This window comes from Archocentrus centrarchus, chromosome 5 (genome assembly GCF_007364275.1).
Source record: "Archocentrus centrarchus isolate MPI-CPG fArcCen1 chromosome 5, fArcCen1, whole genome shotgun sequence".
NCBI classification, from domain to species: Eukaryota; Metazoa; Chordata; class Actinopteri; order Cichliformes; family Cichlidae; genus Archocentrus; species Archocentrus centrarchus.
The window spans coordinates 2,327,078-2,354,449 of NC_044350.1; the positions used below are offsets into that span (position 1 = coordinate 2,327,078).

At 40.7% G+C, this 27,372-nt stretch overlaps 1 protein-coding gene across 1 annotated transcript; it reads right to left on the minus strand.

Moving 5' to 3' along the window:
- Window positions 1–127: 127 nt before the first annotated feature.
- Window positions 128–16,706, minus strand: LOC115780033 (endothelin-3). The gene is made up of 4 exons (XM_030728970.1): window positions 16,462–16,706; window positions 15,318–15,537; window positions 3,135–3,287; window positions 128–1,759 (listed from the first exon to the last, which is right to left on the minus strand). The coding sequence occupies exons 1-4, from the start codon at window positions 16,529–16,531 to the stop codon at window positions 1,681–1,683; spliced, it is 522 nt and encodes a 173-aa protein (XP_030584830.1). The 5' UTR covers window positions 16,532–16,706; the 3' UTR covers window positions 128–1,680.
- Window positions 16,707–27,372: the final 10,666 nt, after the last annotated feature.

Sequence of the window (27,372 nt, forward strand, 5' to 3'; positions counted from 1 at the left end):
TGACTGTTATTTGGCCTATACAGCACATACTGTCCCTTTTATGGGACTATTTTATATGCATTCTATGCTGTGTTAATGTAAACTTGGCTGGGAGGCATCACCATGTACACGTCATGCATAGTTTTGATATACTTTTATCTTTATTTATTACAGAGACATAAATACAGCAGATATAGTATGAATGCTATAGATCATTGATGTAATGCTCCATAACTGTATGTCAGTTACTCAAATGCAGGGTAACATTTTCAGATAGTATTAACCTTGCTCTGCAATGCAATAGACATGGTCTGCTGACATTATTAGAACATATACAGGCAACAGCTAGTTGCAACAGTTTACTATGTCTCTGTGTAAGGGAGCCTCTGATCAGTCACATTAATTAGGTAACAACTTTATTTCAATATGTTTAAATAAAGCCAAATGTGCATCAGAATATTTCAAACATAAAACAAAAAGCCATGTCTTCTTTTTGTCAGAGTTAATCTGAGTTATCAGCAGTGCTTTTTGGGGAAAACCTTCAACTTGATACAAATCACCAGTTCTAGACAGGTGGTCATCTGACTGAGGAATTACTCTGTGGTCAAGTCATTAACCTGTTAACGTCCACCAAGGTGCCAGTTAACCAGTTGGGGGTATTGGTTAGTCAGCCTACATATACACATGTTTGAGAAAGATGTTAACTTTGAAATCAGCTCTCTTACATGCATTTTGTCCTTGGAGCTCCTCTGTCATAAGATTTCCATTTGATATGCCAGACAGGTAAATATAAAGGAGGACATATGAACCTAACCCTAACCCTACCAATACACCTAAACAAGTTGCTGGCAATTTGATGGACGTTAAGAGGTCAAGAGAAACAGAAGAAAAATGAGGTGTATCACAAATTTATTTTATGGTATAAAGTTTTTCAATACTTAACCAGATTCTTTAATACAGAGACTTGCTGGCTAGCATGATCACATATATAAATCTATATACAACATCTTATCATACACTTGTACATACTGTATTCAGTTTGTATGAAAAATAACTTATAGCCTTTATATATTGGAACACATTTCACATACACAAGACTGTGGCACGGGTTCAGCTTATAAGACCGACTGTAAAATAAGTTGATGACTTTTGTTTTTAGTTCTGTTGCGTCCAAAAATCTCAGGCATGCTTTTACAATTAAGAACACTCCTAAGGTAATAACCAAAATGATATCCTGAAAGTTTCAGTGACTGACAAACTGTGAATTTCTAAAGAGTAATGCTGACTTCCCGCCTTTGACAGTGTGCCAATGCGGACAGGGATTTTAACCGTCTCCCTGGAGCAGGGGCGTCCACATCATGTGTGAGCAACCAAAAGTCTTATAGTCCACACAAATCAGCTGTGCAAACTATCTTCAGTTGTGACAGAGTAATGGGAACCATCATCCACACCTGCCAAACAGACACAGGCAGCAAGTTCTGGAGCGCGAGCAGAGGATGGAAGGGGAGAAGGAAGGGGTGAATTCCAATAGCATCCAACCTGGAATCACTCGCTTTCAGATTTGTGCAAGCAGTTTTCTCGTTACACATCCTTCAGTCTGATGACAACGCATTACAAACATGTCCATCTACAGAAATGCAGATATACATGCTGTGTCTCTGAATATGTGGAACCACTTTTCAGTTTAGTTTATAAATGTGTTCATTTCATAGCAGGGCCACTGCGCTGACTTCCTCTCCTCTTGTCTGTTTTAGGCGCCACTGTGTGTGGCCTCCTCTGACTATGGAAAAAAAACAATAATACAATATTACAATATTACAAGTATATTTAGTTATAAACCAAGAGAAGATGTTTAAACCCTTTGGCACTAAAAGAGAATGGAAGAGGATCTTCTTCACACCGGTACAGCACTGTGGTTACAGTACACTGCCACTGCTCTCTGTTATTCCCCATCTCTTCATGGCCATTATGGAAAAGTGAATTTCTTCAGATATTTTTGGACAGATAAAACATTTGAAGACTTCACTTTGATTTGTAGTTTTAATGATTTCCTGTCCAAGGTTTCTACCAGTACATTGATATCCTGGCAGCAGGTCAGTCTAAAATGAGGAATCACCTACATCCTTAAATTAACTTTGCTTATGTTTTTATTAGCCTACTACAGCAACTTTATTAGATTTTAGTGGCTGAACATTCTTTAGTGTTAACAGTCATTTTATATTTTGTCATATTAATGCTATTATTTCATTTGTTTGAGGCCTACTGTGCCTTATCACCATTACATGTTCTTTATTTGTGATTCATGTAGAGTTGCTTGCATGTCCCTGCAGAGCCACTGCTGGATTTAGAGCAATGCTTAAAGCTGTGGTAACGCTTAACCCCATTATAGGGAGTAGGCAATTAGATCTTAACAATTATCAGGGTAAAGAAAAAAAGATGGCAATAAAAATATCACCATATCTATAGATAAAAATATTAAAGGAAAAACGTTATCAAGTCTAATTTACAAGCGCATGGAGGTGGCAAGAGATTTGTAACTATACAAAAGAGCAAATAAAAGCAATAATTACACAACTATTGATGATACTGACACATTCATTATTATCATGATATCTATATTTAATGTTTAAATATCACAGATATCATCATCATTTCATAATAACTGATATTTGTTTGATATTGATATTACAGTAGGCTAAATCTTTCATCCTGTGACAGGCAGCCACCTGTCTACGATGTACACCACCTTTGGCCTTATGACAGCTGCAGTAGGCTTCAGCCCCCTTCTGACTCTAAGTTGGACAAGTAAAGAAATGGGATGGATGAAAATGTTCATTGTTGATGACTGAGTGCTCTCTTCAGAGTATAACGTGTGTCACTTTCTCTTCATGCTGTCTCTCTGTCCTTATCGCAATGTTCCATTTCTGAACCAAGGCACAAACTACCAGCAGCAGCTACATGCTAGAACCAACAAGATGCTATAGTGGAATTACTAATGGAATCGCAGAAGATGATGGCAATCATGCTATTAGGTAGGTTATTTATACTGCATCAAAATTATGAGAAAGTAACATAGTTTAAGACCTGATTTCCTTGATTTTCATTGAAGAGTATTTTAAAGCAATAGGACATTATTGACAAACAAACACATCTACCTGTTCTTGCAGAAGCTGCTGCAGTCCAAGTCACTGTATAGCGCACACGCACAGCGCTGGGTCTCCATCCCTATCCTCACCCGCTCAGTCCTGGCAGAGCGCTTCAAACGCAGGGAACCCTGGTAACTGGACATACCAAATGGTACTGTGTGCCTAAAAGAAGACAAACAGACACACAATGCATTTATTGACCACAGAAGCATGAGCTTTACAGCTGGGAGACACACATCAGTGTTATAGTTTCCACATCTGCTCCGTGGTGCACTTGGGCCCACTAGGTGATATAAATTTTGTCATCACCTGCCCTCTGTTGTGACTACAGAGACACTACAAAGTACCAACTACACATGCAACATCAAGGACAGAACATAAGAACAGCTGCCTGTATGCGTGTCCACAAGCAAGTATAATCCTGGCCTGAGGATATTTAATTTTTGACTCTGCATCAAAGGGGTGCAGCTTACACTCTGTTGTGGTTTTCAGAGGGTGTAGGTACTGCACTGCAAAATACTCTGTGGTGGTTCTGATTTGGTGGCAGAATATATAAAACACCTTTCAGAATAATTCAGTCCAGTACAACACCGCCAAACACTGGTGCCTAAAAATACTCTTATTACTAACTTCCTAACATCAACCATGTGACCCATCTAGGTTTAGGCTTAAGTTAACATCCAACCCCTTTTAACAGAAGTTTCATCTGATTGGCTCAGGCCAAATAGAAAAGCCAGAAAATCAGTAATGTGAAAATGTATTAGACTTCATTTGAATTGTAACATATTCTAATTTCTGGAAACACTTTTTAACATGTGTTTAAAACAAAAGCTAACCCCACATTAGCTATTTATTTTTTCTAAAAACTCTCTGAAGTCTAAGTTATCATCAATGATGATGACCCCAACCTTAGCTCCAACCGTAGCCCCAAAGTCAAACTTTCTGTTTTTGGAGAAAAGGAAAATATCACTTTTTAGGAAAACTGTAAATAGTTTTTGATGTGTGTCTGATTACTTTCTTTGAACCCCTGACTGCCAAGACTTTGGAAGACAATTACATATTCTGATAGCAGAGAGTCAGGATCATCACTGATGGTAGCTTAGATAACTGAAAAAATAGAGAATAAAATAAGCATTTGGACAAATTTTTCTCAATATGAAATAAAAAAAAACAAAACATATGTTATATTAATTGTTCAGCAATTACAGACATTTTTGCACAGCCTCACCATTTTCATAGGCTTAAAAGAAATTAATGTAAATAGAAACAGGAATCTGGATGCAAGGCTTGGCTGAAGTCTGGAACCAATGGACGCTGCCCAAATGCTTAGTTTCTGTTTTCGTGATGTTTTGCCAGGCCTGAACTGCAGCTGCCTTCAGCTGCTGCTTTCTTTTGCATCTTTCTATGCTTCGTTTTGTTTTTAGTAAATGAAAACCATGCCAGGTAGGTTTAGGTCAGGTGATAGCACTCAGAATAGCATATAAGAAAATTCCATTCCATCAAAGACGGGCAGCTTAAACTCTGTTTGGTTTTAGAGAGCTGTAGTTACTGGACAGCATTATACTCAGTGTTTTGAATATTTTAATCAACATTCCTCTTTACACTCTAACAGATGGCAGGAAAAAATAAATGCTATAATTATTAAAGCATTTTTTAATTACTTGAACCCAAAGTCCATATTAGTTTTATCTTTTATGGTCATTTTGTACATATTTATAATGAAAGCCTAGGTGATTAATTTATCTATTTTTAGAAAAATGACTAATAACTCCTCAAGCCAGAAGTTATCATTTTAAACTTTCACCTAAAAAAAATTCTCAAATTCAGTTAGTATGACATCCTGTGAGGACAAAATGAACAATTCTCATCTCCTGGAGTGAGAATTAAAAAATTCTTTAAAACTTTACATTTTACTAATGGCCAGTGGTTAATCGCCCGGCGCTGAGGTGCCGTCGCGCCTGGCTGAGAATTTCAGCAGTTCTCTGACAGCTACCAGAACAGATCGCTATCGTAACAGTTATCTAGCGCGTCGGCCATTAGCATTAGCAAGCCATGTTTGGTACATTCGTTCCTAGCCCCCCCCCCCCCAGTTGAACGTGCCCCCTTACCCCACCCCTTGCTTTAATCGCTTATTTGCAAGTAAAAATAGACCTGCAATAGAAGCGTATTTAGGAGGACGGTCGTTGCTGCAAAGCATTACAACATTAAGCTCATGCAGACCCGAGTCTTTCAACAAAAACACTGCTAACACAACAGCAGCAGCTTTTTTGTGTGGTCCGTCTGCACACGTGCAACAAACGAAAGAGGTGGAGACGTTATCGAGACGGTGAGCTCAGGTGGGGTGAAGGAAAATAATCTTATTGCAAATCCAAAGCTGTTCTGATTGAATCACAAGGCCTCCTTCTAGATGACATGAGGGCTTGCTGAATGAGGATAAAAGCAAGTTCAACTTTGTATATTTGGACCCACTTGTTAGACAGTGCTTTCAACTGCCATCATCAAAACTCCAAATAAGGGAATATCTTTTAAGACGATGGTGCTCTATCCAGTCAGTAGAGTTGCAGTGAATCAAGGTCACTGAGCACCGAAGGTGTGTTGGCAGCACATGGCAGCCCAACGTCCTGATGTTTTTTAATTGAATTTTTCACTCATCTATCAATTAGTTGTTCACATTCTTTTTCTCTTCCAAATAAGTCGACTAACATCAAAGTTTTCCATTGGGATTTTAACTTCTCAACATCCACCAGGTTTCCAGTGACCCACTTAGGGATAGAGTTAGGGTTAGAATGCATTTTAGCCACAGGATAAACAAGCATTTCACAAACTAAAAGTTCCCTTTCAAGTATAATGTCCTACAAGTATTTTGGCCCTTCACTTCCTGTGTTACTTTGCTTATGCCACAGATCTCACACATCTGGTGGATGGCTGAACTATTCAACAAATCCCATATCTTATTTCTCCAGATATGTCAAACCCAGATCTTCATAATGAAGTTTGTCTAGCAGTACAACAACAAACAATGGCAAAAACCAGACCAGTTAAAGTCATGTTGTACGTGCTTTGCTGTTCTCACAGCATTGAGCTGGCAGGCATTGACCTTGCTGTCCAGCCTTATTGTAGTCACCTTTATGGCTGTAAATTGCTATGAAGAGTGAGCTAGTCAAATGAAAAACAGATTACTTCATAGTAAACAGGTTGTTTCTTTTAAACTTCAGAAACAAGTCTCTGAACATGAACCTCATCCCCTCTACTATTACAAACAGAAACAGCATGTGGGTGATCCTTTCTCTGGTTTACAGGTGATAGAGAAGGTAACTGAATCAATCCCATGCTCCTCCAGTTCGTATGTTGAGGTATCCTTGTGCGAGATACTAAACCCTGAGTTGCCCCTGATGCATCCATCGATGTGTACGCTTGTGTGAATATTAGACAAAGCGCTAAGGCATAGATAAAAGTGCCGTACGAATGTGTGTGTGTGACTGGATGAATGATATTTGTAGTAGAAAGTGCTTCGAGTGCTCAACTTGAGTAGAAATGCACTACAAAAATACCAGTCTATAATCTGTCTCCCAACTATGATTTACCCCAGCATGGCTAATGCTTTACTCTCAGAGAATAAAGTACCTACTACACCGGTAACCCACCAAGGGTACAGGGTAATAATGTCCACTACTTTTTATAGAATTTGAATACCCAAACAGTCTTTGTGGTAGTTTCTGCTAGGGTAAAGCCATTTTCACCTGTGACCTTTGAACATTTTCCTTTGCCCTACATTTAATGACTTTTTTATTGTTAACATCTGTACAAAGTGCTTTACAATGTGTTTCTCATTTTCCCATTCTCTCTCTCTCTCTCTCACACACACACACACACACACACACACACACACACACACACACACACACACACACACACACACAGACACACACACACACACACACACACACACACACACCAATGGTGGTGGAGCAGCATTAGCTGATCCTTGACTGCCAGTGGGAGCAGCTTGGGGTATAGTGTCTTGTCCAAGGAGCCTTCAGCACATGGAAAGAGCATGCAAACCCTGCAATTAGTGGAGTATTTTCTCTATCATCTGAACAATGGTCCCCCTGTCTGGTTCTGTGGGTAACTGGAACTTTGTACCTCACTTGTTAAAGATTTGGTAGAAACAAGTGTCTGAGTTTCAGGTGACTGTGTCCCCAAAGTCAGCCCCATACATAAACAAGCTTGTATGCATGCTCGTGGAGTGTGATGAAGTCAGTCTGAAAGTATCCCCACATGAAAAGATCTCATGCAGTTAGCAAAATGTCTGTTCCATGTGATTTCTGTCATTAACCCTCGGAGGTCTACATGACTGATGACCCTAACTCTCAGAATGTCTCAGAACTCAATCAGAATGTCTTTTTGCTTGCATGCTTGTTTAAATTGTTCCCCAGGTCCTGGGATTTATGGACCAGGAAAAAAACAAAAAAAAACACATTTTAACTGACAGTATTATAAGCTATTTACTTATTTTTCCTTTCCTTTCTCCAAAACACAAGGTTAAGGTTAGGATTTGGGACTAAGGTTGACCTCAGAGGGTTAATGTTAATCACACGTGAATGCAAATCTTTAGCATCAGCAAGGTAAAAATCTTGTTCATAAAGTTACAGGGAGCTCATGTCACCCTCATATATTTTGTGTGTTTATTTCAGCCAGACTGAAATAAACTTTAATATTTTTTTAACCTTGAACTAGTCCAGTAAGATTTTAATTGAATTTGGAGTTCAGTATCTTGGCCAAGGATAGTTCGACATGCAGATGGGAGTAGCCATTGACCTTCTGATTGTTAGACAACTCGCTCTACCACAAATCCAGACCTACCTGGTTCTATGTGAGAAAAATAATTGCACCCTTTGTTAAATCATGAATTAACTGATTAACCACAGTCTTAATGCTGAGCTCACTTTCAGAAGCCACACCCAGGCCTGATTACTGCAAGACCTGTTGAATCAAGAAATCATTTAAGTAGAACCTGTACGACTGAGTGAAGTAGGTTAAAAGATCTCAAAAACAACACATTGTGCCACGATCTAAAGAAACTCAAGAACAGAAAAGAAACAGTTATTGACATCTATCAGTCTGGAAAGGGTTACAAAGCCATTGTTAAGGCTAACAACAGTGAGAGCCATTATACACAAATGGAGAACAGTAGTGAACCTTCTCAGGAGAGGCCAGCCTATCAAAATTATTCACTTGCCTCAGTTAACATCAGTGTTCATGATTCAACAACAAGAAAGACACTGAGCAAAAATGGCATCCAAGGGAGAGTTCTTGATGATCCATTTTGAGAAAAGTATTCTGTGGACTGATGAGAAAAATATTGACCATTTTGGAAGGTTTGAGTCCTGTTCCATCTGGTGTAAAATTAAAACAGCACTTCAAAAAAGAACATCATACCAACAGTCAAACATGGTGGTGGTAGCGTGATGGTCTTTGGATGCTTTGCTGCTTCACCGCCTGGACAACTTGCCGTAATTGATGGAACCATGAATTCTGCTCTCTTCCAGAAAATCCTGAAGGAGAATGTCTGACCATTAGTTCATGCTCTGAAGCTCAAACCCACCTGGGTTGTGCAGCAGGACGGTGATCCGAAACACACCATCAAGTCTGCCACCGAATGGCTCAAAAACGACAAAATAAAAGTTTTGGAGTGGTCTAATCAAAGTTTGGACTTAAATCCGATTGAGGTGTTTTGACATTTTGTTATTGAGGTTGTTCATGCTCAATAACGCTCCAGCGCGGCTGAATTAAAACCATTCTGCAAAGAAGAGTGGGCCAAAATTCCTTCACAGAGATGTGAAAGACTCATTGCCAGTTATCACAAATGCTTGATAGCAGCTCTTGCTGTCGAGGGTGGCACAACCAGTTATTAGGTTTAGGAAGCAAGTGGTTTTTCACAGCTCTGTAGATAAACCCTTTACAACCCTCTACAGGGAAAACTTTGACACATTTTTCACTCCCACTAAATGTTTTCAGATTCATATTGAAAATGATAGCTATCCATGCCAAGGGCACTGATGTCAGTTCACATCAAATGCAATTAAAGATTTAAAAAGTCACTTGGTGCCACTGCACTTCTGACAGCATGCATACCTCACATGTGTTTGGTCTTTGCCTTTTAACTTGGGATGGAGGTCAGTCTGACCATACACCATACACATTAGCAGTAACAAAGAAAGATACATGACAGAGGAAAGCAACAAACTCTAAGGTAACAGGACAGTGTCCAAAAACCTCAGGAAATTAATTTTAGTCCAACCAAATATGTTCACCTTTTCACATCTAAACTCCCATGTGAACTGTAAATACTACTTCTGTTCCACCAAAAACATGAACTGCTGTTTGTAGACTACTGTTAGAGATATGTTCAAAGAAAGGCCCAAATCCTAATGTTTAAGCATGACCCTTAACCTCCTCAAGGGTCGCCCCATTTAGAGTTGGGTTTGGGTTTAGTTCTGAACAAGCTAAACAAGCAGACATGTTAAAACAACAAAAAAAATAGATAGAAGTTGATACTTTCCAAATTACGTGTGATTCATGCATTTTGGTTTGCAGTTCTTCTGTCATAAACTTATCCATTTGAGTATGAAAATTTCATAACATGAGTGGATGTTATTTTAATCCATGCAGCCTTATATCCCACAGAGGACAGTGTAATCTAATCTAGTCTAACTCTAACCCAAGACAGGCTGCTAGTGGATGGTAGTGGATGTTAACAGACAATGTAAACATGTAAATGTAAATAAGAAATAATTGATTTATACTTAAATAGAAACAAACTGAACAAGAACAGGTGTTGTATCTCTGTAGAACAACATCATCAATAATCAATAATACAAAAATATACTTGGAGTATTATATTTTTAGATTTATTGTGATATTTTATTTTATTAGATTCACCTTGGTCATACAGGCCTTTGCTTCCAGAACTGTCTTATTTTATTGTGGTACAGTTTCAACAATTAGGCCTTTCTTTTGTGTCTGGTCACCTTTGTTAAAACATTTCTTGCTCTACCACTTAGAGCTACTAAAAGATGACCCCAAAATTCCATCATCGTTTGGGCGCAGGCACTGTGAACTTTTTTGTGGCTAGATCCTTGATACAAGCTGGACTTCAAGGTTCAGATGATGGACAGGGCCCCTATGTACTGACAAGCAGGGTTTCAAAGAAGTGATCTGGAAAACTTGACTTATTTGATTCCATACTAAATCTAAGCAGGAACAGTAAACCTGCTGTGCCATTACAGATTAATATCTGCAATATGTCTGCAGAGGAAAGACATCTTGATTCACTCCACATGGCACAACGCCCAGGTACCAAAGGAAGAAAACTGAGGCACAGAGGCTTCATCTGTAAGGTGTTACTGCAGAGAAAGAAGCTTCTTTGATCTCATCACTGACGCTTGCTGTTGGTTACACGATCTTCTGCACGTGACCAACAGCAAGTTGTTTTCTGCTCTGAAAATAGTTGCTGCTCCGCAATGAACCCAGTCTGGCAGCTTTTATTCTGCTGCTGATGGCTACACAAGCAAAATGTGTCTAATCTAGAACTAAGAGGAGATGGATAACCAGATACCATTCCCCTCCTGGCTCTAACCATCACCCCACTCCCCACATTCTCATAACTCACTACTTGTGGATACTTCAAACTTGTCCTGAGGCCTGTTGTTTAGGGTCAGTAAAGGGCGGATAAATCTACATTCTAATCTGCAGATCGGCATTAGTTGATGTCTTCTGTTGCAAGTGAATTAGATTTTGTTTTGTCTCTCACATTTCAGAGATCAAAAGGTTCAAAGGGACTTCAGCTGTGGAAAGAAAAGTGTAATATTTAGAGATTTCAAGTTGAAGATTATTAAACTGATATAAAGGAACAAGGAAAAATAGATGAATGAAAATAACGGTCTTGACTATTCAAACTCATCTGATTGTATTGGATAACCAGATACTATAATCAGACTTCTGTTTTAAGATTAAATTTAAGAGTAATTTTCCAAAGGGTCCCTTCTATCTCACTTTCTAAGGCTACTCATAAACAATATAAAGGTCTACGATGGCCAAAAGGTGAATCCAGCCCTCCCCTGCTGCCTGTCAGAAATCCTCAGTGGAATTAAAATACCAGAGGGCTCAGGGTCTAGACCTTTATGGATTACGTGGAATCAGTACACTTCACAAAGACACAGGAAATACTGACATATGAGAACAAACCCTGTTTGCTTTGCAGCTCAGTTACCCCCAAATCCATTCCTGTTTCTTTTTTTAAAACAAGCAAGAGGATTGGCATTGGATTGGACAAGTGGAAAAAAATGGATGGATGGATGGATGGATGGATGGATGGATGGATGGATGGATGGATGGATGGATGGATGGATGGATGCTGAGTTTGGGCGAAGTGTTTCCAAACAACACAATACAATTATCACATACATATGTTGTAACTAAAAATGATTGTTGAAATAAATATATGTTCATTTTGATTTTATGCTAGAAACACATTTCAAAATAGTTGGGGCAACAAAAGGCGGGAAAAGTTGTCATTTTTGGAAAAAAAAAAAAGGGACTTGGTGCAACATCTCATAAGGTTACTTAGTAAGAGCATTATAAAACAGTGAATCCCAGAGAGATTCACTGTTTTACAAGAAAAAATGGCGAGGGGTTTCTCATGCTGTGAAAGACTGTTCAGACAAATAGGTTAAAGATTAAACGTTTCTCAACATCAAAACAGAATTTGGGGATTTCTTCATCTATGACTCAAGATAACTCTATGTACACAAAGAACAAAGCTAAAAACTTAATGGGCAGGAGACAGCACTGCACATATAAACATAAGACATAATTCTGCAGTGGAATCACTGCATGGGTTAAGAAACAGTTTTGAAAACCAAGGTCAGTGAATTGTCAGATTTATACAAATGAAAGTTTAAAGTCCTCCATGCAAAGAAAAAAAGAACTATAACCAAGATCTGGAAACAATGCTGCTGTCTCTGGGACCAAGCTCCGAAAATGCAGAGTTGAACTGAAAAACTGTTCCGGCAGCTGACCAATTAAAAATGTTAAATTTGAAATCATCAGAGCTAAAGAGGAAATGAACAATGAATCTAGTTAGTAATGCATATTTCTAGGGCTGCATAAAACGATTATTTTAGTAATCGAGTATTCTATCGATTATTCCAGCGATTAATCGAGTAATCGGATAAGAAATACTTTTTTTTATTAACAGTTTATCTGCATATTTTAACTTCCGTAATGCAGTTTCTCGCCATGTGAACAAACAGCGGTGAATGGAGCAGCTACAAAGTTCTCTTTTCTTCACCTTAACACTTGCTGATCAGGTGCTTGATGAAGGACCTCCAGCTGTTTCACAGATTTAATGGTGGTTAATAAAAGAAAAAGCTGCTGTTTTGGACGCTGGAAAAACGTTTCCTTTTTCACTACTTGAGCTCACCGTCACAGCTTCGCCTCTTTGCGCTTGCGCAGTTAAAACCGCTGCCTGCTATGAGTGTTTTGAAAAACTAGTGGCTGCGGGAGCCATGGCGCATGTGTGAGTAATGGTGTAATGCTTTGTATTCACAAGCATTCTCGAAAATACGTTTCTACTGCAGGTCTATATTTAGTCACTAATAAGGGATTAAAGTATAAAAAATATTTTGAAGGAGCCCCTCGGTCCTGGGGGGCGGGCCTTCCGGTATCGAACCATCGCTAGTGCTAATGGCCCGCGCTCGCTAGCAAACCAGTTCTGGTAGCTACAGCTGAAGTAAAGACAAAAATAGCAGCTGAAATTCTCAGCGAGCACAACACACACAGACACACAGAGAGCAGTGGAGGCGTGGAAATGCATGTCAGCGACAGTTGCCACCCGTCCCGTAAAGTACGGAACACGGCATGTTACGGAGCCGTATTCCACGGAGTCCCGTAACATACGGGGTTCTGTATTTTACGAGACAGGTGGCAACTCTAGTGATGATCCACTCTGTGTTAAATGAAATCCATCGCAGCGACGGAGAGCTTTTTAGAATGTGTGCTTGTGTATACGTGAGTGATTCACACTCCAGTCCAGTAGGTGGACTGGAGTGTGAATGCAGTTCTATGTTGGTTTGCCAGCCCCCAATAAACCCACAAAAAAACGTCAGCACAAATGCTGCTAATGCTAGTGAGGAGCGCCGCTTACACCGAGACAGCTGAGCGCTGCAGAGTTTAAACGAAGCATCGACACAGTAAATTTGTGTCGATAAATTTTTAGAATCAATTTAATCGAGTTATTCGATGAATCGTTGCAGCCCTACATATTTCATAGCCAGAATCTATGATATTATTGGAATACAATACTGCACATGTAATCTGCACCCCTGTAAAGTCCCATTAATGACAGGAGGTTTAGGAGCCACATGTGTTGCTACCGCCTTCTTTTTCTGTGGCAAAATCTTATTCAGTAAGAAAATGCCGCACCACATGCATAACAAATCTGTACTAGGCCCCAAGGCAGATATTTGCTGGGCCAAAACCACAACATTGTACCAGAGCAAACACAGCATCTCACATTCTCTCTGTCACTCTCTCACACACACACACACACACACACACATGAAGTGTAAGTGCAAAAATAATATCATGTAGCAATAATCAATAACATCAATAGCCACGTTCCAAGTTTGATCAGCACCATGAACAACAACTGCAGTCAGAGACCGGGAGAATAGACAAATTCATTTACGTTTATGCTACAAACTCACACCATCTTCTTCAAGTGGTTCTGCCACAAGCCCCAAACAGACTTAGCCTTGCTGACATAACATAAAGAGAACTTTAAGGTCTGTAAGCATGGAACAAAAGAAAGAAGCCTGCTAAGCACAGGTCCTCACAGACTGACCAGACACACTGCCGTATAATAAAAACACTCATTTAAAGAATTTGTCATTCAACAATTGTTTCCAGTGGACTAGATTCTACACACGCATATTAAGTTCATATTTTCAACAGAACAATGTTTCAAACCTTTAGAAAACCACAAACCACTCACCCATCAGATGTTCCTCTTTCAGGCCTTGTGCTCAGCAGTCACTGACAGCAGTGAGCGCCACTTTTTTTCTTTGCTTGCGAAACATAATTTAAAATGCTGCTGCACCAGCTAACTACTCTATAAGACGCTTGCCAAAAAACAAAGTTTCATAGTTGATGTCAACAGGTCTGCAGGCATTTCCCACAAATGACAGGGAGCAAGTTCAGTAAGTACAAGTAATATATTTCCCAGCATGCCTCTCTGCCATCAAAATGTTTCAGAAAAAGGTGCCCATTTTAATCTGTGGAGTTTGAAATGACATGCAGAGTTCAAATTTAATTCATAAGGAAAATGGATATTGCATTAAAAAAAAAAGTTTGGCTTTGGTTCACAAGCTAGAACTGTGATGTAAACATATACCGGGACTCTTATGGGTCCACTTCACCGTGATTCTGTGACTATAAGTATCCAATGTAGAGGGTCGCCCTCTTTAACTGAACCCCTCCTAGAAGCTGGACCTGGGGGGGCGTTGCCCCAGCTGCTCCATCAGATATTATGCCTTAGCACACAACCCTGTTTCCCAACAGCAAGGTTAGTAGCATATGTAAAATGAGGTAACCCGGCCTGCACACTGCCTGGACCTGTGACTGAATAGATTTGGCCATTTAGGAAGCAAAACAGACAAAGGAGACCTTGAACTGCTGAACGGCTGAAAGCCTGTTATCAGGCTTTTCAAACTACAGCAACTGCCTGCCTCCGATCACAACGGTGTTGAAATGTAGTTAAAGGAAGAAGTGATGCAACAATGGGAAACAAACAAATCAAATTTCTCAGTTTCAACATTTGATTTGATGTCTTTGTACTATTTTCAGTTAAATATAGGTCGTAAAGGATTTTCACATCGTTGCATTTTTTTTTTTTTTTTTGCATTATGCATTGTGTCACAGACACACTCTCACACAGATAGACACACACTCTATTAGAAACATGTTTGCATGATGACAGAGACTACAGCTGTGTACATGCTGATGTACATGAGAAACCATGATGCACAACATACAAAGCCATGAACAACACACTTTCTGCAGTAACCTAATAATAAATCACTTGCTTAAAAACTGCGGCAAAATAAGCGTGTTTTGGAGAAGGACACTTACTCCGGTGTGTTGATCCAGATGATGTCTAAGTGACAGTAATACACACACTCCTTGTCTTTGTAAGTGTAACACGTGCACCTCTTGGTGCGCCTCCTGGCTACGGGCGGCTCCATGTGGGAAGCGACAGCGGCAAGATCATCCACCCTGCCGGGCAGTAGTGCATTCTGCTTGACCGCTTCAACCTCCTTCTTCTGGCTCACATCTTTGTTCAGTGAAGAACCTGCAAGATTGCACCATATGAGAACACTTTATAAATGCACGTATATCACATTACATTCCAGCTGGGACATGGAGCCACAGTTTAAAAAAGACTCTACTGTTGAGCATTTAAGAGAATATATCAAGCACAAATGGACAGGTTCTTATATAGTGCTGCGGGTTTGGAGCCGCCAGGGATTGAACCACCAGCCTTCTAGATTAGCAGATGACCTGCTTTACCTCCTGATCCACAGCCACCCCTAACATTAAACACTTTGGTTTCAAAACTACGGTAACTGGGCCCCTCAATGCTGCTGGTAACAGAAGACAGATAGAAAAATACCCCGTCTCTACCTGCTGCCTGCATCACACTCATAAAGATAACTACCATAAGATATCCTACCATACTTGATACATATGTACATTTTAATCATGGATGAACTTAAATTTCAGACTTCTTTGGCCTGAAATTGGTTATTTTATGCATGCAGGCATGCAGTTTGATTGTGAATCAGAAAAAATGTCCTTTATTTGCAGAAATGGTTATTACTTGAAGTAATCAGTGGCACTTAAAGTTCCAATCTGATTGTGAATTAGTCACCTAGCATTTAATAAACTGGTGGAACTTTAAATAGTGAATTTCTTCTTTATAGTAACGCCTATGAGAAGTTTTCACAAAATCTAAAACATACAGATATTCACTTTTACTGGTATAGTTTTTCTTTTTGTTTGTTTTGCAAAGGTTATAATGTTTAAGTTATACTGACGGAAAATTGCGTACTTCTCTACCGCAATGACAGATTACATGCTTTGATCTCTCTCTCGTGATTTCTCCATCACTGCTGCACAGTAGCAAGCCCAATAATGCACACCAGCTGCTCTATGTGACCATTATTTAACTTACACACACACACAAACACACTAAAAACGATCGGGCACTACTCACCGTTGGTCAAAGACGCTGTCACCACGACTAGAAACAAAACTCCCACATCAATCGATGATGCATTAGCCATCACACATGAAACATCAGAAATGAATAATCAACGTTAAAAAAAAAAAATTGAAATGTGAGAGCAGGTGGATCAAAACTCTGCAGAGCCCGCTTTTTTTGTCTCAGTGCAGTGACTCAGAGAAGTCCCCGTACAGCATCATGTATGTAACACAAGTTATTGCACCTCTGTGCTGCCACTCGCCGTTTGCCTCCTACAGCCACGCTGCGGTTTGTTAAGAGCTGACAGCGGGCCGATAAGCCAGCAGAGATAACGCGCCAGCTTCCTGGGGCAGTTTTCAAAATAAAAGACTCTGTTAAAAGCTGCTGAAATTAAAGACAGCTCCCTGGTATGAGTTTGCTACAGCCTGGTGCCTGCCATGGTGGCTGTCACCCACTGATTAAAACCTGGGGCCTTGTTTGTTTGTTTGTCTGTTTGTTTTAGGAGCAAGAAGTACCCATATTTGAACAGGAGGGTGGAACACTATTTGTCATTTAAGGTTTGAAAGCATGGCTGGCAAACTGCATCAAAAAGTGCACAATGGAAACACACAGACACACATTAGTGAAGCAACAGACTAATAAATTGGAACTTCACACATCAAAACTTAAGGACAAAGTTCTTGTATGGACCATACAGCAGGGCATATTATTAGTCTGGTCATTTCACTGGAATTGTTCTAAATGGAACCAACAACACAAACATCCAGTTCAGTGACTCTAAATGGCAGACCTGAGGCCAAGCACACAGCTATCAAGCAGTGCTGCCCATGTCGGCCCACCTGGCAAGTGTAACAGTCTAAATGCTTTTGACTGTCTGCTAAGTACTCCTCTTCACCACCAAACATAACCCAAACGTTACACAAGGCAGCCACACATCTGCGTTTAAGCCTGGCAAACAAACAAACAAAAAAAAAACACTTACCGAGCTTACTCAAATTCCAAAGTCGAAGATCTTAAGATTTTCATTAAGAGTGACCACGATGGACAAGATTAGAAACGAGTCCATCAGAGGGACAGCTCAGGCTGAGCAGTTTGGGGAGGAAGTCAGAGAGGCAAGGCTGAGATGGTTTGGACATGTGCAGAGGAGGGATAGTGGATATACTGGACAAAGCGTGTTGAAGATGGAGCTGCCAGGCAGGAGGAAAAGAGGGAGACCTCAGAGGAGGTTCATGGATGTAGTGATGAAGACATGCAGAGGGTTGGTGTTACAGAGGAGGATGCTGGGATAGTGTGAGTTAAAGGCACATGATCTGCTGTGGTGACCCCTCAAGGGAGCAGACAAATGGAGAAGGTTCCATAAACTGCAGTTCCTCCAGCTACCACAAGAGACTGCGTCAAAGAGGACCCCCCCCCCCCCCCCCCCCCCCCCCCAATAGACTCCCATGTTAAAATGTCTAACTTTACAGCATTAAAACACATGTTAACAGACTGCTACAAAACTCTGTCTATTGATAGTCTTCCCCTTGATAACATACCCTAACAGTGAAGTTTTACAATTACATTTGTTTTCAGCTGCTCCCTTATTCACAGTGTGTAGTCTAAAACCAATGGGAGACACCAAAATGGTGATATGTCTTTTATAATGTATAAGGTTTTAGTCCTCTGCCTGATTTATCATAGTTTCAAGAAGAATTCTTAGTTTCTAAAATTGATATTGTTATAATTAAGAAAAGGGTTCACTTTGATATTTTTTAGTTTGTTTATTTAAAGAAAAATAAAATTCATATGTAAATGTCAATTTCTTAATTCATAATTAAGAAATCATATTTGCATTTTATGCCCTTATTTGTGCTGCTTTTATATTGAAGGTCAAATCGTTCTACTTGGAGTTCTGCTTTGCAGGGTTGACAGGGTTGTGCCTGCAGAGCACCACCTGCTGGGTGAAGGGCTTCCATGATGCTTGAAGATTGAGGTCAGGATCTCTTCCTGCAGCCCTACAGTGTATCATACCAAATAAAGCAACCAAAATAACAAAGCTATAATAGTGCTGCACATGGTTATGCTGTGGTCTCCCACTTTTCCTGCAGCCTGGCAGCTCCATATTCAGCATCCTAATGGGCAAAAGATGTTGAGATGTTGAATATGAAGCTGCTAGGCAGGAGGAAAAGAGGAAGACCACAGAGAAGGCTTATGGATGTAATAAAGCAGGACATGCAGAGGGTTGGTATGAAAAGAAATATAAAGGGTTATTAGAATTAGGGTGAGATGATGGCAGATGACTAATTTGGCTGTTGCAATTTGTTTGAATTCTTTCTTAACGTGCTTAAGCTTTATTGAAATATTTAGCTGCTCTTTGGAGGCCTATGTATGATTTTCATAATGATTTTCTTTATTATTACAAGTTGCAAGTCAGTCTTTTTTTTTTAAACTGAATAAAGTGGCATCCAAGAGGCAACTTCCTCATCATGCTTCACTTTGTTGCTGACAGTTGGTTGCTTGCTGATATTCCAGGCTCCGGTTGCCTACGTAAGCTTCCAGTGTACTCTGTCACATGTCAAACAGTATCCCCTGCTCTCGTTGGTAATCTCCTCAGTGGATGAATGTCATTGACTTTATATGGTCTCTGGTCACCACGTCACTGCGACTCACTTCCTTTGTGGATGCCGCGTAAGTCACGTCAGTGAAACTTAATTTTCAGCAGGAAGTTATTTCCATTTGTTAAGGGTGTGGAGCAATAGTCAGGACTGAGTCATTATAAGGAATGACAGATTTGCAGCCAAGTCTGTTATTGTTGTGACTTCAGGACACAATTCAAAGATATTCAGGAGATCATTGACATGGATTTTACATTACTTTTTTGATGAATTGTTGTTGCCATGAAATGTTGCTGTGCACTGACAAAAAAGCCAAACTCGTATAAGGTACTTTATACTAAAAGTAAAAAGATAAATGAAGCACTTATTTTCATTGAGTACTGTAGATCCAGATAATTCACTCTGAAACATGCCTGTGGCAGTCATTCAGTTGAGTTCCTGGAGCCAAAATGGTCAGCTTAGACAACATGGGACTCACTGGCTCAGGCTTCATGGGCCTTGCTGTACGCTGTGGATGCTCTGGAGACTGAAGGCTCAGCAATAAAGAAGAGTTTGCTTGCTGTTGCAGCGACAAAGAGGTGCTGTGCTGCTGCAGAGGAGAAGAGCACCAGGAATGATACTACCTCTTAAAAGGAGGGATGGAGGCATGAGAAGCAACAGGTGAGAAAATGATGAAGGAATCCTGGGCAGGTGAATGGAGGGGTAGTGTGACATTTACAAGGTCATGAAGCCAATTTTCCCCAAAACAGCCTCCTTAAATTCCTCTCAGTGCCCAGTCAAACACTCCATAAATGATGTCCTCTTCTTCCTCCTCTTAGGGCTTTGAGTCCACTGGATCTATAGTCACACAAGGCAGGGAAACACACACATTGACAAAAGAAATCCACAGGAGAGACAGGGCTTTAGGTACACAGCTGAGAAAAAAAGGTACAGTTGAAACTAATCAATGACAATAAGATGAAGGAAGTAAAGCTAAGAACAAAGAGACAAAGGACTCCCAAATTTAACCAAGAAGTCACATAACAGGGAAATACCTAACCTAGAGATGAAGACTTGACAGCATGATACAAGAAAAAGTATCAACAACTAGAATGCTCATGGAAATAAACTGAAAATTAGAACCAGGCCTAAATTAAAACGATCGGTGAAACTAAGAAGCTAAAAGAAACATAATCTAAACTATATAAAAGTCCTAAAACCTGCACAGATTATATCATGGTCAAAAGAAACACTCATTACGGGTTGATTCTTTCCATTTTAAAGACCACTGGTTTGTTTGGCCCTGTCATCCCTCTGAACTCCTCTCCACACTGGATTTTTGGCTGAAGAACTCACCTTACTTCCTACTTTCTACCCTGCCAAAAGAGGGAACTGTTAGAAATAAACATTATGGATCATAATAAGCTGGCTCAACATTAGGGGCTGTTTTTTCCTGGAACAACACTCTCCTCGTCATATTTTATCCATTTTGTTTCATGGAGTCTTTTTTGTTTTCATCACTTAATGCAGAGTTTTCTCTGTCATGTCCCCCTTTAGAAACCAAAAAGTTCATCTCCCCTGACTGACTTAAACTGATATATTACTATAATATAATAATATTATTATATTATTTTGAGGTCAAACTGCAGCCTAAGTTTGGAGATAGGCCAGTCTGTCTGTAGACTGACCCCAGACAGCAAGACAACAGTGAAATAATGTTGACTTTTCATCTAAATCATGATTACGACTCAGACCGAAATTACAATGTGAAATAAATCTTGGATCAACATAAACATATTGATGAAACCTGACAGCTGATTGTGGATTCAATCAAGTTTAGGTTGACAGAAGAATTTTAACATAGTTTCAGCTGTTTTCAGCGCAATAGTGTAAACACAGTGTCAGTGCAAATGTGTCAAGTCCAGAGAAGAGTTAAATATTATTCTGGTGATGCCAAAGAGTTCTTAGTCCACACCCTCAGAGCGCGACCCAAATGCCTTTAGGAAAGAAAGTGTTAACAGCACCTAAAAAGGACAATTATACAATATTTTGTTTGCATTATTGGCACAATTTGATCTTTTCATTTTAAACATTACAGCTGTCATCAATTTGAGTTATTGTGACATCCCTGTATCAGTTCTTCTTTCTGTTTACTTTATTACCATCAGTTGTATTATTAAGCATTGATGGATAATGTCAGTAATCTACCAACCCAGATAATGATTTTTAATTAGGCTCAACCCTTCTGTTTGTTATTGCTTGCTTTTCCAAAAGGCCTTATTTTCTCAGCGGCGGTTCTGACTTGTCATAACAAGAAAAGCTCTGGTGTGAATAATAATACACCGTCTTAAAGGTGCAGTCAGTGATTTTTTTGAGGGTGTTTATGAGAAAAAAAGGACATTCTATCGCATAAATATACACAGATTAGCGGGCAATTATGTCTTCCAACAAACTGATGCATTATCATAAACTTATAATTAATCCATTCTAAATACACAGAAATAGATTGCAGCATACTTTAATACAGTGCCTCCTTTCTCCTTCCTCCTTTTTGACTGATCATGTTTCATGTATGGCCACGCATGTAAAACACAAAAGGTGGAAGAGAAAGTGCAGCAGTTTACGTGTCGTGTAGGAAAATTTTGTGTCTTCACCTTCAGACTTTGCTCGCTTACAAAGAATTGATTAGCCTCAAATTTTTTATGGTGTTTTCATTTTAATGGAGAGACAAAATCAGTTCATAACTTTTATGTAATTTTCTGGATATTTGGTTGATATTCTCTCTCTCATTTCTCTCTAAGTGAGCAAACTTACAAATTGTGTGGGGGATCAAATACTGTATTCCCCCACTGTATCTGCTAATTAGTGCTAAGTAAGAGATTAATAAACTACTAGAATTTCCCCATCCAAAACTGAGGCACAAACTTCATGGTTGGTCTGTACCGCAGAGCAGATCATCTTATTTCTCAAATAATTATATTAAAATGACTCAAAAGCCATTAACAACACAATCAATATCAAGAGGTCAGGTCAGCTAGCTGCAACAGCATTGGTGTACCAGCCAATCAAAGGGATCACAGCTCCCATGCCTTATCCGTATCTAAATCGATGAGTTATAAATAAATTCACCCACTGTACAAAGGGTATCTTTCCATTTGACCTTAATCGTTTTTTGTAGCAAGCTGTAAACATATTTTTTCTGTGTAAAGCTGGGCTTGTTAACATTGGCATCTATGGGGATTGACTTGCTTTGGAACCAGCCTCAAGTGGCCATGAGAAGAACTGCAATTTTCTATTTTTGCTTAATTTTTCAGCCCCAGAGGTTGGCGTTTGATGCGAAAGGAGATTCTTTTTAAAAATTTCAGTTTTTTTCAGGCTTTTAGCCTGAAAATCATCAATGCAGCTGGACATCAATGCATCAAACCAGACGGAGTACCTGGCAAGGTGATCAGAGCGTGTGCCCACCAGCTCACCCTGATTCTCACCAGGATTTTCAACCTCTCCCTGGCCCAAGCAGTCATCCCCCCCTGCCTAAAAACAGCCACAATCATCCCTGTGCCCAAAAGGTCATCTGTCACCAGCCTAAATGATTACCGCCCTGTGGCCCTCACACCGGTAAGCATGAAGTGCTTTGAGAGGCTGGTTCTCCAGCACATCAAAGACCATCTGCCCCCCACTTTCGACACCCATCAGTTTGCATATCGTGCAAACAGATCCACAGAGGACGCCATCGCTGTAGCTCTCCACTCTGTGTTGAGCCATTTGGAGCACCAGCAGAGCTACGCTCGCATGCTCTTTGTGGATTACAGCTCAGCATTCAACACAATCATCCCGGACATTCTCACCACCAAACTGCACACCCTGGGCCTCCCCCCTCTCACATGTTCCTGGATCAAGGACTTCTTAACCAACCGGCCCCAGACTGTGAGACTTGGCCCCGATCTCTCCTCCACCCGCACACTGAGCACTGGCTCCCCGCAGGGCTGTGTGCTGAGCCCTCTCCTGTACTGCCTCTACACCCATGACTGCAGTCCGGCCCACAATAACAACCTCATCATCAAATTTGCTGACGACACCACAGTGGTCGGACTCATCTCAAAGGGAGATGAGGCAGCTTACAGAGAGGAGGTCCTGAAGTTGACAGCCTGGTGTTCAGAGAACAACCTGGTACTGAACACCATGAAAACCAAAGAGATCATCATCGACTTCAGGAAGCACAGGACTGACCCAGCTCCCCTCTACATCAACGGCGAGTGTGTGGAGAGGGTCCACACCTTCAGGTTTCTCGTGTCCTCATTTCTGCTGATCTCTCTTGGTCAGATAACATCACAGCTGTTATCAAGAAGGCTCAGCAGCGACTTCACTTCCTGAGGGTCCTCAGGAAGAACAACTTGGACTCAAACCTGCTGCTGACCTTCTACCGCTCATCCATTGAGAGCCTGCTGACGTACTGTATCACAGTATGGTATGGCAGCTGCACTGAGGCAGACAGGGTCAGGCTTCAGAGGGTAGTCAAGACAGCACAAAGAATCGTTGGCTGCCCTCTCCCCTCCCTGATGGACATCTACACCTCCCGCTGCATCAGCAGAGCCAGGAACATCATCAAGGACAGCTCACACCCTGGCTTTGACCTGTTTGACCTGCTGCCCTCTGGCAGGTGCTACAGGTGCATCAAAGCCAGAACAAACAGACTCAGGAACAGTTTCTTCGCCAGAGCAATCACCACCCTGAACTCACACACTCACCCACTGTAACTGTGCAACACCCACATCTCTGTGCAATATTATATTATTCATACTGAACAATATCTAACATTCCTATATTGTGTAATATCCAGTATTCATTCACTAGTGCAATATTCATTCACCAAGTGCAATATTCATCATCTTCATTATTATATGTATACACGCATTTACTTTCTTACAATGTACAGATGCACCAATGTAGGTATATATTTTTATACATTCTATTTTTTGTATATTTTACACATTTTTTATTTTCTGTATATCTCTTGATCATATTGATTATACTAGATTATAATATTTTTATAATATTTTTATTTTCATTTTAGAGAGTTTGATTTTCTGTTACATGGCACTGAACAGGAGTGGCCCTCCAATCTCATTGTACATCCTGTATAATGACAATAAAGGCATTCTATTCTATTCTATTCTATTTCTACCCCAGTACGTTTCCTCCTTTTCCCGCTACAAGCTGGAAGTTCCTTTTTCAAAGGGAACTACAAGCTGTAAAATCTTAAGATATTTTCTGGCACACAGATTAAACTGTTCCTGTTGGCTGTAACAATATGCTGTATGACTAAACATAGTGTCATGGTTGTTCTGTACTATATATGGGAAGTATATGAGAAGGTGCAACAAGAAATAGTGTCTAACATCCAAAAAGATAGTAGTTTAGTACACTGCTCAAAAAAAAATAAAGGGAACACTTAAACAACACAATATAACTCCAAGTAAATCAAACTTCTGTGAAATCAAACTGTCCACTTAGGAAGCAACACTGATTGACAATCAATTTCACATGCTGTTGTGCAAATGGAATAGACAACAGGTGGAAATTATTGGCAATTAGCAAGACACACTCAATAAAGGAGTGGTTCTGCAGGTGGGGACCACAGACCGCTTCTCAGTACCTATGCTTTCTGGCTGATGTTTTGGTCACTTTTGAATGTTGGTGGTGCTTTCACACTCGTGGTAGCATGAGACGGACTCTACAACCCACACAAGTGGCTCAGGTAGTGCAGCTCATCCAGGATGGCACATCAATGCGAGCTGTGGCAAGAAGGTTTGCTGTGTCTGTCAACGTAGTGTCCAGAGGCTGGAGGCGCTACCAGGAGACAGGCCAGTACACCAGGAGATGTGGAGGAGGCCGTAGGAGGGCAACAACCCAGCAGCAGGACCGCTACCTCCACCTTTGTGCAAGGAGGAATAGGAGGAGCACTGCCAGAGACCTGCAAAATGACCTCCAGCAGGCCACAAATGTGCATGTGTCTGCACAAACGGTTAGAAACCAACTCCATGAGGATGGTATGAGGGCCCGACATCCACAGATGGAGGTTGTGCTCACAGCCCAACACCGTGCAGGACGCTTGGCATTTGCCAGAGAACACCAGGATTGGCAAATTTGCCACTGGCGCCCTGTGTTCTTCACAGATGAAAGCAGGTTCACACTGAGCACATGTGACAGACGCGACAGAGTCTGGAGACGCCGTGTAGAGCGATCTGCTGCCTGTAACATCCTTCAGCATGACCGGTTTGGCAGTGGGTCAGTAATGGTGTGGGGTGGCATTTCTTTGGAGGGCCGCACAGCCCTCCATGTGCTCGCCAGAGGTAGCATGACTGCCATTAGGTACCGAGATGAGATCCTCAGACCCCTTGTGAGACCATATGCTGGTGCGGTTGGCCCTGGGTTCCTCCTAATGCAGGACAATGCTAGACCTCATGTGGCTGGAGTGTGTCAGCAGTTCCTGCAAGATGAAGGCATTGAAGCTATGGACTGGCCCGCCCGTTCCCCAGACCTGAATCCGATTGAGCACATCTGGGACACCATGTCTCGCTCCATCCACCAACATCATGTTGCACCACAGACTATCCAGGAGTTGGCGAATGCTTTAGTCCAGGTCTGGGAGGAGATCCCTCAGGAGACCATCCGCCACCTCATCAGGAGCATGCCCAGGCGTTGTAGGGAGGTTATACAGGCACATGGAGGCCACACACAATAATGAGCCTCATTTTGACTTGTTTTAAGGACATTACATCAAAGTTGGATCAGCCTTTAGTGTGTTTTTCCACTTTAATTTTGTGCGTGACTCCAAATCCAGGCCTCCATTGGTTAATAAAGTTGATTTCCATAGATGATTTTTGTGTGATTTTGTTGTCAGTACATTCAACTTTGTACAGAACAAAGTATTCAGTGAGAATATTTCATTCATTCAGATCTAGGATGTGTTATTTGAGTGTTCCCTTTATTTTTTTGAGCAGTGTATATGATCAAGAAATGTGCTGGAAATTGGTTCAGAGGGTACAAACAAATATAATCATTCAACCTTAATCCTGTTTATTCCCCTTGTTCTACAAACCACTGCAAACTGGAGGTTTTTAAAAGAAGATTTTGAACAAAAGAAAACAACCCGTCGCTTAGAAATTACGCTTGTATACTTGTAAGTGGTTTAGCCAACCGCATTATGGAGTAAAATGTCATACTGTGAAAAGAGGTATACTGGGAAAACTGAGTATTACCTTGGCAACAGAGCCTGGGTTTGCATCTGGTATGGGTTAAGCAACTAAACATTTAAAATGAGGGAAAAGACATGGTTTGGCTTTGCAATGAAGCAGTAATCACACCCCACATTGTTTATCTATTCCCATTTCTCACATCCATCACCTGCATGTTCATACCATCTGCATCTTCAGGATCTATTCAGGGGTAGACCTGCTGCTGTGACAGAAGCTGTCAGGACTTGAAGTGAGCCAAGCTAAGAGGAAATAACAAGTTTCTTAGCTCTTCAAGTAGATGCTCGAACATGAAGCAATTCAAGAGCATGAACTGCAGCACTTTAAGCTTTACATGGAATTAATGAGACATGTGCATTGTTTGTCCATGTTTTTTGCTTTGAAATAACAAATGGTTGCAGTTAAATATTTCATAAATACACATATTTTCATTAGGCAGCGCTACAGTTGGCTATTTTTGAGATTTGATTCATTAAAGTGTTTCTGAAATTTTAAACGTCACCAAATTCACAATGTGAAGCGCTCCACGGCTCATTAAACCAAATCATCAGCCCATGGCTGACCGTGACAAACTCTGCTTCTGTTTGGTTGCAAATATGGAGTAGGTTAAATGACAGACATGAGGGCTTTCACGTAATATTTTACATCTCTTTTCTCAGAAGTAATGATCACAGTTGCTAACACAACTGGGCTATTTGCAACAATCTTCAAAGACAAGTTAACACAAAGGTAGCCAAGAACCCGGATGCTACTTTCCCACCGCCGAGGAGCCGGTGCTCGTGCCAGTGCTGGTGCTGGTTTCAATGAACCGGCGAAATGCTTAAAAACGGGCCCCCGTTCCCACCGTGTTTCTGTGAACTGCTCCTTTACGCATGAGTGTGGGCGGGTCCTCGTCTGGCCACGCAAGCCGAAGCGCACAAACGTGGGAGAACACGCTCCCCTTTCTTGTGCTGCAAATACGTTTTACGGTCCAAACCAAACTACTGCAACATCTGTGTGCAGCACAGAGGGAAACACAGACAGCGATTAGAGCAAGACACAAGTACGCACTTTGTGTCCTTTTATCTGTGATATGAACTGTTACAAAGCAGCAAGTT